The sequence below is a fragment of the Corvus brachyrhynchos genome, unplaced genomic scaffold (assembly GCF_000691975.1).
Source record: "Corvus brachyrhynchos isolate BGI_N302 unplaced genomic scaffold, ASM69197v1 scaffold140, whole genome shotgun sequence".
Lineage (NCBI taxonomy): Eukaryota > Metazoa > Chordata > Aves > Passeriformes > Corvidae > Corvus > Corvus brachyrhynchos.
The window spans coordinates 69,735-83,738 of NW_008235809.1; the positions used below are offsets into that span (position 1 = coordinate 69,735).

At 41.5% G+C, this 14,004-nt stretch overlaps 1 protein-coding gene across 1 annotated transcript in view; it reads left to right on the forward strand.

The window, feature by feature from the left end:
- LOC103611675 (A disintegrin and metalloproteinase with thrombospondin motifs 12) overlaps positions 1-14,004 on the forward strand; it is a 72,240-nt gene that overhangs the window by 45,276 nt on the left and 12,960 nt on the right. Inside the window, 2 exon segments of the mRNA XM_017727328.1 lie at positions 5,960-6,170; positions 8,209-9,357. Of these exon segments, the coding sequence (XP_017582817.1) occupies positions 5,960-6,170; positions 8,209-9,357 (1,360 nt within the window).

Below are 14,004 nucleotides of genomic sequence, written 5' to 3' on the forward strand. Positions count from 1 at the left end.
ATTCTAGTTCCATCAGGATCAAATCAAAGCAATGAGTCTGTGGAGTTCATTGTGTTGCATTTGCCAGCAGTGAATTTAGTGAAACTTTGATGTGAAAAGTTCTGCATGGTTGTTGGTTTTATTAGTTGTTTCCAAGTATCTTCACAACAGTAGATGATGGCTCCTTTGGGAGTTACATCTTTGTGCTTGCATCATAGACTACCGCAGTTTCATAATTCTTTGTAGATTGTCAGGAAATCAATTGACAGTAGACCCAACTTTTTAATTACTTGACTTGTTAAGAGCTGAGGCTACCCATACACATTGAGGTGTTTTTTATGGCACATATAAACTGTACTATCAATTCAAAAATTCCAAATTAACTCAATTTATGCCATTTGTTCTAAGTGACAACATTATTTAGACCTGCTCTGTAAGCGAGGGAGGGCAATATTCCCCTTGTTGAGCAGATTGCAGAATGTCATACATGAACGAAACTCTTCTGCAGACCAGGCAGAAAAGCTCTCTTGTGCTGACAGCCTGAGTGATGCTTCTTGAGCTCATTCTGTGCTGCAGGGGCAATCACAAGTCATGCTTCTGAGGACACCAAAGTCATGACGAAGTGCGGTGCAGGAAAACCATATGTATTTAATTCTAGAGTCATGTTGTGTATTTTTCTCTTAGTAACATAAAAGCGACTGTAATAGCTTGACCAAAGGTCTCAGTCCCTGTTCTGGCTCTCAGCAGGGTCTACATGCCTAAGGAGGAATAAGGGCAAGGCAAACATAAATCAGATTTCTTTCTGATGCTCTTCCAGCTTCCAGCTGGTTTTAATTCAAGGCATTTCCATTTTATGGCTTGTCTAATCAGTAACCTCCAATGAACCTCACTGCTGCAGCCTTCCTCTGCAACCTTGTAAAACTTCCATTACTACAAACTCTGCAGGAAGTTCCACAGCTCTAGTGACTCAGTGAAGCGCCACCACATTTTAACTATTTTGAACCTGGATCTCACTAACTTCTGTTGGTGGCCCTGAGTTCTTGTGTTGGAAGAGATGGCAGCAAAGAATGAATTGTTAGTCACTCTTCCCAAGCCCATCCTTTTGTAAATCTGCTCTCTGTTCCAGGCTGTAGTCCCAGCATGGGATTGAGTTGATGTTCGCTTTCCGTGGCATGTGTGGCACGTCTAATCCAGACAGGTGGTTAATAATCTTCATCTGGAACCCAAGACACCTTAGTGTAGTTTGCTAGTTCTAAAGAAAGTCTGAAAACTGGAGGCAGACATGACTGAACCATATAGCATTTTATGGGATAACTGAGAGTCCACGTGAAGCTGCTGAGGACAAAGTGTTCCGTAGAGAGATGGCTAAATTCTGTGCTAGAGGTGAGGACAGTGCTGTTAAACACAACACTACAGGAGACCTTTGTTTAGTGGTGCAGCCACAGAACTCAAATCATTGGATGACCTTGCACTTCTCAGCAGTGAACCAGGTGCTTTATAGTAACATTCTATCAAAAAAAAAAGATGGTTGTTCCCTACTAAATCCCAGTGATGAAAAACGTGCTACCATTAAACATGCTACTGCACCACTAAATAAGAAATAGATAATTTATCAAACAGAAGCTACAGAGAAAGAATAAAATGTTTGTGGCTCTCACAAACCAGGTCTTATCTCATTAATCCATTTCAGGAAGTCAGTTGTAAACAGTTTAAATTACAGTCTAAGCCTTAACATTCTTGTTTGTTAGCTGATTGCTTTGTATTTGTTTTATGCTTAGTATTACACTTACTATTATACTTTCTCCTAAAACAATTCAGAGGAAAATGAAAAAAATATTAAAAATATCACAATACACGTGTGCCATGTTTTGATTCAGAACAAAATAAAAGTGGCTGGACAGCTGAGAGTTAAAATGTCCTGCAACCACTCATGTACAACTTGAGTGATATTGCTTAGCTGCAGTGCATTGAGACTGTAGCATAAATGCATGCTTTTTTCCACATTATTCTGTGGAGTATGGTTTCTAGTTACATATTTCTTTGGTAGGCAGGTATTTAGTCCCATAGGTGTCAATGTTAAAATCAATAGATACCACCTGAAAAAGAGTGAGATTTTAACTACTCACAGCATTGTGAATAAAGTTTTGCTTTCCCCTGCAAAGAAAATTGTCCAGAGCCTTTTTAACTCGACTACCCACTTGAACAGTAACCATAAGCAGATTATTTTACAACTACGTGTAATCTCCTGCTTTTTATCTGCTGTTATTGTGTTGTCCTGCTTCCAGACTTCCAACAGCATAATAAGAATAGGAAATCTGGTTTCTATTATAATGCACAGAGTGAGAATCAGTGCCCTGTTGATATTTGCTTTGCCTGATTCTATACAAATACGTAATGAAAGCCAACCGTCTCTCTGTAGGTGTGACATGGCATGGTGGGAGGGAAGGAACATTAAACCCCATAGGCATGACTAGCAAATTCCAGTTCCAAAATCCCATGCTGCTGCTTTTTCAACAGTATTCACACATCATTCACCACACATCATCTCTGTATAGATGATGTCATGGACACGCTGTTGGGCTCTGCCTAATTTGTTACAAGCTTTAGAAACAGTGCGGGAGCAAAAAGATAAGTCTCATTTAAGGTAGCTGAATGCCAGCTGAACGAATGAGATTTTCTTCCTGTCTCTGTCCCAGACTTCTTGCAGAAGAGCTGAGTACTCACACCTTAAACTGAAAACTACCTGAGGTTATGTTTTCACCAGACAGGCTGCTCTCTGTTTTGACAGCCTGAGGAAAATTAGTGCTCATGCAAATTAATTACCTAAATCATGCATTTTGCTTCTTTGTTTGTTTGTTTGTTTGCTACCACAATCTTTCAGTGGCATGCCTGCCTGCCTGTGGAGATAAGACAGCCATTTCACTTTGAAGGGATCAGATGATGCAGTAATACTTAAGAACCACTCAGTTGCTGTAGCAGTAAATGCCAGAAGTAGAATCAGAAACAGGAGGTAGAAATAAGTATTGGATGGCGACTCACCATCAGGCTTTAGTTTCCACCAGCTTGTCCCAGTCTCTCACCACAGTCTTTGGCTTGTCTGGGAGGTCCAACAGCTTGGTCATTTCAGCTTAGAAGTTGCATATTTAGAGCTCAGATTACTGTGTCAATTCTGGATGTGTTCTCAGCAGTCACCTCCAGTTTTGGTCATGCCTCTGCAGTGTGAGGAGACAGCAAAAGCTCCAAGATAAGCAGAGTTTGGCAAGGCAGTCACTCGGGTGCGGCTCTCTTCTCTGTGGTCCAGAACCTGCTCTGGCGCATCCTGTACCTGAGCAGAGAAGTGGATGTTGGCTGTTTTGCCATCCTTGCTTTGCCTTTGTTACCCTTTGGCCGAGATGCCACAGTTCAGGTCCTCAGCAGAAAACATGGAGAGACAAGAGCACAGGTGACTCCATGTCAGGCTTCTGACTCTTGGATGTTTAGGGCATATGCATGTACCCTAGGATGAAAATAGGAAAACACAACATCAAAAATTCCAGTTACTGATAAGAATAAACTTCCAGTTAGAGCAAGTTTTTTTGAAGTTACCTGCACTGAGTGAGGAAGAAGTCTACAGACTGGCTGACTGTAATTTTATTTTGATCATAAAGATGGAATAGGATAAAATCTTAGTTCTGGGATTTTCTAACTGTGGAGCACCTGAGTTTTTGACTACTTCAACAGCTTTTAAAAAGTGTTTTGTGTGCAATAGTTAATCACACACCATTACTGCTGCTCAAGGTAGGTTCTGTAGTAAGGTCTGATAATTTATTGCTTGGAGTTTGGTATTTCAACCTGCCAATTGCTAAACCCTCAGTCAGAGCCATTTGAAAATACCGAAGGGGAAGAGGTGTCAATTTAGCATATCTGTACCTTGGAATATGTAATCTGGTCCCATTAAAATTCCATTTGTGCCGAAATGTCAGCAGTTTACAAGATTATAGAAGAGATAAAATTGTAAAGAAGATGCAAGAGATGACAACAATCCTAAAATGGCTTGATTCAGGTTGTGATAATTTTTTTTTTATTATTTTTTTTTTATTATTCCTCTGTTCTGCTGAGGTGTACTTACTTGTTAGTTTTCCTCTGTTGTTTGCAGAAGCCTGGAAGAACAAGAAACAATCTGAAGGAAGGCCAGGAGGAGAAGAAAAATATTTTGGATGCTTTTTTTTGTTTAATTGGTTCAGAGACCTTGCCATTGGGTTGTGATGGCATGGACTGCATTCTAGAGCAGAGCAGTCAGTGCCACAAAGGGCTTCTGGGGTAACTTAAAATGAAATAGTGTTTGTATAGATAACTAAACAAAAGAAGATAGGATTAGGTACCACAAAGAAGATCAGATGGTTGCATAAATAAACTGTATCATAGCTTGATTGCTCTGAGTCTTGGTTGTTTGGTGGGTTATTTTTTAATTGTTAGGAATAGGTACCAATGCCCTCCATATCAGCAGCAGCTCATTTGCAATGGAAGTAAAAATGAATTAAGGAACATGGAAACTACAGTGAGAATGGGAGAGGGATTGTCAAAAAAGACAAAGAAAGGAGTAAGAATTTATAAATCTGGATGTTGAGCTTTGAGGTATTGATCAGATTAGGATTATTTTGTCTGTAAATTCATGGACCTTAAAAGGAAAAAAAACCAATAGAATGGCTTTGGTTGTAAGCCAAAATAAATTTTTTCTGCCTTTTTTTCTAGAAAGGTGTTTTCTAAATATATTCCTGCTTTGTTTTCATTATAAGGCTTTGTTGTGACCTCCTTGAAAACTCATGAACAAGTAAAGTCTAGGAGCTTTTGTGGCTTAGAGTTTAGAGCTGGGCCAGGTTTTGTATGCAGCAGCTTGAAGTTGTATTCTTACTTAGGGCACTCTTAACTGAAGGAAAAAGGCTTTTCTTTGATTCTTTTCCCCTTTTTTTCAACTATAAAGATAAATTTTTAGGCAAGTGTCACAGTTGATGCCAATACTTCTCAAACTGTAGAAAACCAGAAATTTTTGCCCCCCTTTCTTATAATGGAGGGCAGATATGCAGGTGCACAATCTGCTCATGGTCATCATGAGAAAAAGTAGTTGGATGATGCTGGGGAAAGGCTAAGGTGAACCAAATGTAAAGAGAACAGCTCTTGTTGGTAAGGTGTTTTGCACTAGAAAATACTGCTCTGGAGGAAACAGTTATCCTTAATTTGGTGGAACATTGCATTTCACACTGTGGAAGAATGACTTTAATCATGGCAGAGACACATAAGGGGCTCATTTCTACTTTGTGAAGGAATGAAGAACAGAAAAGTCCAGCCTAGTGCAGATCTGGACACCACGCCCAGAGGGACAGCACTGCAGCACACTGTTCCCACACTGCTCACACAGAGCATAGCTCTGGGTAATCTGGGTTTGGGGTTCTGTGCCTCACTGCTTCCCCTAATGGGAACTGGCCTTGTGGAGGTAACCCTCATGGAGAGCCAGTTTGAGCACTTGTGCAGTACTGGCTGCATAGACATGGGCAAAGGGATGTTTTCCACCTCCATGCTGTCATTACAGACTCCCCACTGATTCTCATTTGTTAACTCTTCTGCACTGAGGTAGCCGTAAACAGAAGAACAGTGAGATAGAGTAAATAGATTACTTGCTTAAGTAGATTTGCTAGAAGTTCCTCAGATTTGGATTTGAAGGACTACCTACTCAGTGGATTCTTACACTTAATTGAAACATAAAGCTCAGTGTCTACTTCTGTCTGGAAACCCTGCCTACTTCTGTCTTCTCTCTTTCACTGACTGGCTGGTACTAGAGCACAGGATGGATGGAAGAGCTTGAGTGATCTGAACTTAATGTGAAGAACATATATCTGGGTCCAGATTTTAAATTACTGGCTCTTTTTCTTGCAGTCTCTGACCTTTTCCTTAATATGCTTATGGTGGGTTGTTTTCTGATGTTTCTCACCCTGCTGGTTTTCAGGTGGTGGGCAGGGGAATGGCAGAAATGTTCAACCACATGTGGCCCAACAGGCCAGAAGAAGAGAACTGTACTTTGCATCCAGACAGTGGGATCTGATGAGCAGGCACTGGATGTCATGGAATGCCAGCACCTGCTTAAACCAAAGACCCATCTGTCATGCAACAGAGATATTTTGTGCCCATCTGACTGGACAGTGAGCAACTGGACTGAGGTAAATTCATGTCAGCTGAAACACTGAACTTTTTGTGAAAATAACCTGTTATAGCCAGTAGAGAGGACAAATGACCTGGTGTTTTGCCTTCTTAATTTTTTTCTAAATGTTTTTTGTTTGTTTGATGTGTTCACGCATCCTTTGTGCAGAAGAAAAAAGAGCAGGCCTGCTTTCAAAAGACTTCAGCAAGTATTGCATGTTAACTTGCTGAGCTTTTGGGACTGCAGAATGTAGTGTGCTTAGTGCTAAAGAGTCTGTGTGAGAGCCAGGCTGCTGTGGGCCAGACTGGGGGGAGGTTCACATCTGTCAGTCAACAAAGAAGTGTTTTTACACTCTTTTTATTCATATTTCTTGCATTCAGGACTCTGGCTTTTTCCCCATAGCTTTGGGACCATATGGGAATTGTTCAAATCTGCACCAGGAGAGGTTCAGGCTGGACGTTGGGAAGCATTTCTCTACTGGGAGGGTGGTCAAGCACTCGAACAGGCTTCCTGGAGAGGTGTTTGATGCCCTCAGCCTGTCAGTGTGTAAGAGGGCATTTCTACAATGCCCTTAGAAGCATGCTTTGACTTTTTGTCAGCCGTGAAGTGCTCAGGCAGTTGGAGTAGGTGATCATTGACAGTCCTTCCAGCTGAAAATACTGTATTCCTATCTTTTTTGAAAACTCCTCTCTCATCTTTCTCCTCTTTTTTTTTTCACTTAGACTCACTGCCGTGAGAACAGAGTCACATAGTGAAATAATAAAATCTTGTGACTGTATTGGATTGGTTTATGCTGCTCACACACCATCATTACAGAATGTTGATTGTTTTTTTAATTGATTAACCCCCCTGTTTTAAACGCCTGTGAAAGAACAGAATGAGCTTACATGACTAGCAGTGCAATTATATAGGAATGGCACACTGCTGGTGCTCATGTGCCCTTGGATTATATTTACAACTTACTGACAAAAATACATTTTATACCTGGAGGAAGTGGAGGGAGAGAGCATAGGATGGGCTATTTCACCTGCACAAATGACAGGATGGTAAGGAGCTGATGAACTTACCTACTGTGAGGCTACTCTGCTTGCTTCCCTGCTCCTGTTGCTGTGGAGCTGATGTTATTTTACAGCTGTGAACAACAGAGTGCCCCAGCAACACAAGGTCACTGGTGTTTCTACTGCCCCATGACCCAGACTAGCTCTAAAATGAGTTAGATATGCATGGGGCATTAAAGTCCTGGCAAAAGGAGTGTTCATCACTTCATGTTGAGCACCTGGTTAGGCTCCCTTGCAATCGAGGAAGAATTCCTCCAGTAGGTTGTTTGTAACATCTCCATTCCTACTCACCAGTCATCCAGCCTTAGTATCTCAAACCACAGAAGTGTGATTTTACAAAATCCTTAGTGGAGTGACAGCTGCTGAAGGCATGGCTGTGCCTGTGGACCTGAGGATGAAAAACATCACAGAAAAGCTGGGTCTCCTTCCAGCACCCTTTATACACAGCAGTGCTGTCATTTAAATAGAAGCCAGGTTGGCTGATTACTTTCGGTAATCTTTAGTTGAGGAAAGACATGCTAGTAGCTCTGGTAGTACTAAGACTGAATGAAAAATCGGTTTCATAAAGTCAGCAAGGGTCTGTGAGCTGCATGGATCATCACAGCAGGTTTGTGGCACTGTGAGCAGCACTGAGCCGTCAATGCTCAGGGTTTGATTCCAGGTTTTTGGTCTGTTTTTCATAAATCTGGTGGAAAAGGTACTGGCTAGATGACTTCGTGAGTCAATGAAGAAATAAAATCCTATCATACTACTTTGATATTTTGTCTTTATCATGTAGTCTTTTTTCACTACTATTTCGCTAAGGTGACGTTTACTTTGAAGAATTTGGAAAAAACTCCATGATAGCAGAACATCACTAGAATAAGGGGCTTGTTCTTCACGAAAAGCTTTGTAATTGATTATTTGTCATGATGCTTCTTTATTATGAACAAGTGCCATCTGATACTTCTGTGCAGCAGAATGAAGAGGGGAGATACATTAATTCTATTTCATTTGCAGTGCACTGTCACCTGTGGAGGTGGAATAAGGACTCGTAATGTCACTTGTGCCAAAAATAATGATGAGCCATGTGATAGTTCCAAGAGACCAAACTCTAAAGCCCTGTGTGGTCTTCAGCAATGCCCTTCTGCTGGGAGATTTCTGATGCCCCCACAGGCACCCAGAAGAGGCAAGATCATAATCAGAAAAACAACTGCTGATCCTGAAAGGAGTCTTCCTCGCAGAATACCCAGACCAAACCCCAGGTTCCATACAACAACAAGAATACCCAAGCATGAAGGTGTAACTTCCTGTTTGCCTACGTCCTCTGGTTTGGGTAATGTCTCAGGAAAAGAGGGAGCAGCCAACAGGACATTACAAAATAATTTTGCTGGATCAACTGATGTTTACAACTACCCAATTGTTTCTACTGAAAATAGCTCATATCTAAATACTACTTCATGGCCTTTTCGTAACAGCTTAAATAGTGAAATTATAAGGCATGCTGAGAGCACCTCTAAAAGTGAGCCAGTTTCTACTGCAGAGAGTGAGATGCAAAGAAGTGAGGACACTCCTGTTTCCTCTTTTACCAGTAGTCCAGGAATAACTTCCAGCTATGATTACTTAACTGAAGAATCTGACAACACTGATGGGCCACTTGGAGTTAGCAAGAAACCAGTTGATCTCTTTTACAGCACAGAACTCAGTCCTGAAATTGGAACCAGAAGCACAACCTTGGACACTGCCTCTCCTGTCATTCAAAATGAGAGTGTGACTTCTCAGTCCCCACCAGCATCTCATCACCAAGACCTTTCTGTGCTCAATCCTGTTAGCAGAGCAGCACAAGGGTTGGCACTTCCAACAGCAGCAAACTATGTCAGTCTGCAAGTTGATATGCCTGCTCTAGAGGTAACTACCCCACAAGCAGTGGTTACAGAAATGCCCTCAGAGCTTGGTCATGCACCCAGAGACCAGACTGACAGCAGAGAAGAAATAAAGCTGCCTGACACCATAACTACCAGCACACAATCCACAGCTCCCAAGCATGCTCTGAAGAACCAAAGTGCAGCAACTGAGGGTGTTTTAATGAATGTCACAGAAAACAGCCATGTAATAACATCCAGCAATTTGTCCAGTGATGCCTACTGGATAGTAGGCAACTGGAGTGAGGTAGGTTATTTTTTGGTCGTAAGAAGTGGAGTGTGTGAACAGCTGTCTGAAACACTGCTCAAGAAGCGAAGCTTCTTAGTTTGTCACAATTATCTGAAATCAGTATCATACATATGAAATACTTATCACAAAAAAAGTGGTAACTTGGGATATCTAAGATTAGGTTGCTTACAGAGAATTAATATAGTCATCATGGGGTGTAGTGGTTTGGTCCAAAATATCCATCTATTACTTACTTATTTTCTTTCTGTGAGAGAGGAATTAGGAGAAAGCAAAGCAGGTACAAAACTTAAAAGAATATAAAGAAGTTTATTAACAGACCTAAAAGAAAGGGGGAAAAAAAAAATCAGACTAAACCTTCAGAACACTTTTCCTCCCCCCACCTTTCTCCCTTCTCCGAACACTGACAGTGTAAAAAGACAACCCTTGAGATGTTCAGTCTGTTTACCACTTCTATAATAACCTTGTTCAGTTCACTTAGGGAGAGGAGTCCCTCTTACTCATGCTATGGAGACATCTCCACAATAAACAGTTCTCTCATGGATTCAATGTCACAGCGAGACAGCCGCCCGGGTTGGTTCTCTGCTCACATGTGGAAGTCCCTTTCCCCAACTTACAGCTTTCCCCACAACTGTTTTCAAGGGTCCAATCTTGAGCTAATGGGGTACCATTTTAAGGTTGAGCTGTTCAGAAACTCCCGTCTCTGGAAGCATCTTCATCTCTAGGAATAGAGGCTCTCCCCCTTCCCTGGGAGCAAAGGGTCCTCATCAAATTACAGCTACTGTCATTTGCTTATTTCAGCACAAGTACTTCTGCTCACAATTACAGTTTGAATGCTTCAACCCCCCATGCTTTCATGGAATTACAGTGGGTACTCTGATGTATCACAGTCCATCCCCACCATAGCTTTACAACAGAATTTCAACTTCTGAGCTGGAAGCATCTCCTCTTTCTCCTCCCTCAGGGTTTCAGCTCTTCCTTCTTCACTGACTTTGGTGTCTTTATGGCATTGACTCGGGAGAGGATTCATGTCTGCAGTCTTCATCTGTTCTGGAGGAAACTGACAGCACTAAAAGGGTTAATCTCACCCGGGCCTTGCAGCTGGAGTTCGCTTATTGCTGTCGGCCACATGATCTTTGCCGCGCAGTGGGGCAGCGGCCTCAGACCAGCCCCCGCCGAACCACCGGGGGGGAGCCACGGATGGACGAGGGCCGTGCCACGGCTGACCCAGCTGGGCTGAGCAAGGCCCGGCCTGGCCCTGCTGGGCCACCTGCAGGCCCCCCCCCGCTACCTGTCCAAAAGCTGGAAGACAAGAGAAGCTTTCCCGGGTTCTGTTCGTTCTTAAATGTGGGTCACAGAGGTGTGTCAAGCTTCTTAAGTAGCTTAAAAAGTTGCCAATATTCAAACTAGCCAGTTGATAGGTTCTGTTAGGTCATAGAGGAAGCTGTAAGCACCTCTTTGCAAGAGAATCATTTCTGTGGCTGATGGAGCCCTCTAACAAAAAACCCAAACTCTACTAAACCATGACATGGGGCCTGGTCACATTTTACAAATTTCCACTGTAAAGTTTTATTTTTATGTAAAAACGGTTCTTTTTATGCTAATGGATTTTATATTCCTGAAATCATGATACCTAAAGTGAGAGATGTTGGTATCTGAACTAATCACCTCATTTTTTGATCACCTTTTTTACCAAGCTAAACAAGGTCAAATCTAAAAATCGCCTAGCCCTGATCTGCCTCTGTGTCTCAGTATTGATGAAGAAGGGTATCTAAGGTCTGTTTCTGTGTACCTGTTTACTCTTGGGTCTGCTGGGAATGATTCAAAATCACAGAAATGCAGAAATGCAGGGCCAAAAAGGACAGCATGGGATGACTAAGTGTATCCCATGTCAGTGGAGGCACATCTAGACCCCCGAGATCGTGTTGGATGCAGACAGTGCTCTGTCGCCATTGCATCAGCACTTGTTCAGGACATACACTGCTGATGGCAGTTTGAAATTTCATGTTGTGCCTTCCTGTGGCCGGGTGAGAATGGCCTTAGCTTCCCATGTTCTAGTGGCACATGAAGCATTCCCTCCTGCACATATCGCCCTGTAAGAGAAGACCTGTGTTTAGATCTGCTTGGGTGGAAGAGCCTACAAGAGAACATTGTACTAGTTTGAAAACAAACCAGTGGGAGGCACTAAGTCAGAATAACAATTTAATGGAAATTAAAGAAAAGGGGAAAAAAAAAGGTAAAAGAAAACACTGTCAAACTGACAGAGTCAAGGTACAACCTGACACCCTGTTAGGCAGGGTGGTGGTAGCAGTCTGGTAGAATGGTGGCTGCAGTCCTCTGAAGCAGTGATCCTGTAGTAAAACAGTCTGCTCTTCCTCAGGAAGTCCAATGGTGGCTGTGTAGCTCCTGTCCTCTGGAAATCCAGTGGGAAGCCGGTGTCTCTGGTGTTCAGCCTCAGATTATATCCACGATGGGATGCTTGGTTCCTCCCTCTGGGTGGAGCATCTCACAATGGGGTGATGAGTCATGAGGCAAAGTGTTGATTAGGCTCATTAACAGAAGATAGTCCGGAGGGAGTTATCTCTGAGTCAGGCGGCAGGACAATGATGGGCAATTAACAGAAAGATAGTCTGGGGGGAGGAGGCAAGGAAACACTGCCCCACCTGATTTCAACGGCTGATAGGGATGGTAATAGAATACACTGCAACCCAGGACAACATCAAGGAAAGGTTGTGGCCCCAAGCCCACCACAGCCTGAGCAAAGGCCTGCAATGCAGAGATGTTACCTTCTGTCCTAGTCATTTGTTATCCACCTTGAAATATTTTCCTTTTACATAGCCAGCATCTTCCATACTGAAAATGAAGATTCTCTTTTTCATATGCAGGCTGTGGAGGACAATTATCTTCTTAATAACTCTTTTGGGGTCTGACTTCTAAATTCTTTTCAGATTTTCCTTGGGTTCTCTAAATATCTGAGGACTTTGTTGTTCTTGTCTGGTCTTGCTTCAGTATCATCATATATTTCTTTATCAGTGATGTTCATTGTGGCCCCAGCGGACACGTGGCATATAAAATGGAGTAGTTACTATAGTTTTATTTAATATCCTCTTTGTAAATGCAGAAATGAGATTTGTCTTGTTTTGCAACCTTCTTGCTTTGATTTATTCAATTTGTGGTCCATTGTAAACCCTGGATCCCTTCTACAGTATTTCTAGATCAGCAGAAGTTCTCAGTTACATTTGGGAGCTACGTGTGTGTGTGTGTGTGTGTGTGTGTGTGTGTGTGTATGTGTGTGTTTGTATTTATATTACTTATATTTGTATTTATATTTATATGTACACACACATGTATGAGTGCATAAAAAGCTTTCCCTGAATGTAGCATTTTGTATCTATTTTTGTATTTCAGTCTACCACTTTCTTACAGTTTTTATTGTGAGGAGATGTCATCAAATCAGATTTCAACATTCCTTCCAACTCTCCTTACTTGTCATCATCTTCAAATGTCTTAAGTGCATACTGTCTTTCCTCATTCAGTTAGTTGATGAAAATGCTGAAGAGAGCCTGGTTTTGGACAGAGCCCTGCAGAATCATGTTTGAAATGTCTGTTCATTTTGACACTGAACCACTGAGAACCACTTTATCACAGTTTTTCAGTTAGTTGAACACCAATCTTGTAATTATTTCACCTAGACTGTATTTCCACCATTTGCTAAAATAATGCTTTGTGCAATCATGTAAAAATGCATCATACCAGCCAGCTCCTTATTTTCATTAAGCCATGTCCCCCTGTCAGAGAAGGATTAGACTCAATTGAGTTATTTCTTCTAGATAGGTCCATGTGGGCTTTTCTGTTGCTTTATCATCTTTGTCAGTATTTGCCATTTTGATCTTGATTGTTTAATAATTTGGTTTTTATCTTCCTGTGAAGTCAGCTTGGTGAAGCATTCCATTAGACCATAGATAGGACTTTTTATTTTCCTGGAGATAAACAGAAAGATTTTCTTATCGAGTCTGCTGGGACTTCTCCAATTTATTATAAAAATTAATTCTCAACTGTTAAAAGATTATTGAAGAACACTTGAATGAATGTAGAGATAAGGTTAATACATTTGATTTCACAGAACTGATGAAGTTAATTTGATGATACTTAATAAATCTAACTTTGTTGTCCTTTAATGATTTAGTCATCTTTTGCTATTCTCATTCAAGATGTTGTTTCTTGTTAAAATAAACTTTATGGGAAGTGTGGCACATTTAACTTATTTTTTCCAATTTGAAGAAGTGATGAAAAAGAGAATTTGTGGAGCCTCAGTCCTTGGAGATATTCTGAAGCCATCTGGACATGGTTCTGGGCAACTGCCTCTAGGTGGCCCTGCTTCAGGAAAAGTCCTTTCCAGTTCCAACCATTCTGTGGTTCTATTAGTAAGGTCAGCTATTCTCTTTCTCATTAAATAAAAGTTACCTATTTCACACACACACCTTGAGTCTAACATTCACAGAACCTTTTCTTTTTGTTCACTACTTTTACTTACTTTTCAATGTACAGTTTTGTGACTTGTTTTTGTTCTTTCTGTGTACTCATCCTCAGTAAAACTTTGAGCTTGTTTTTAGAAGACATCTCTCCATTTCAAGACCACTGCATCTA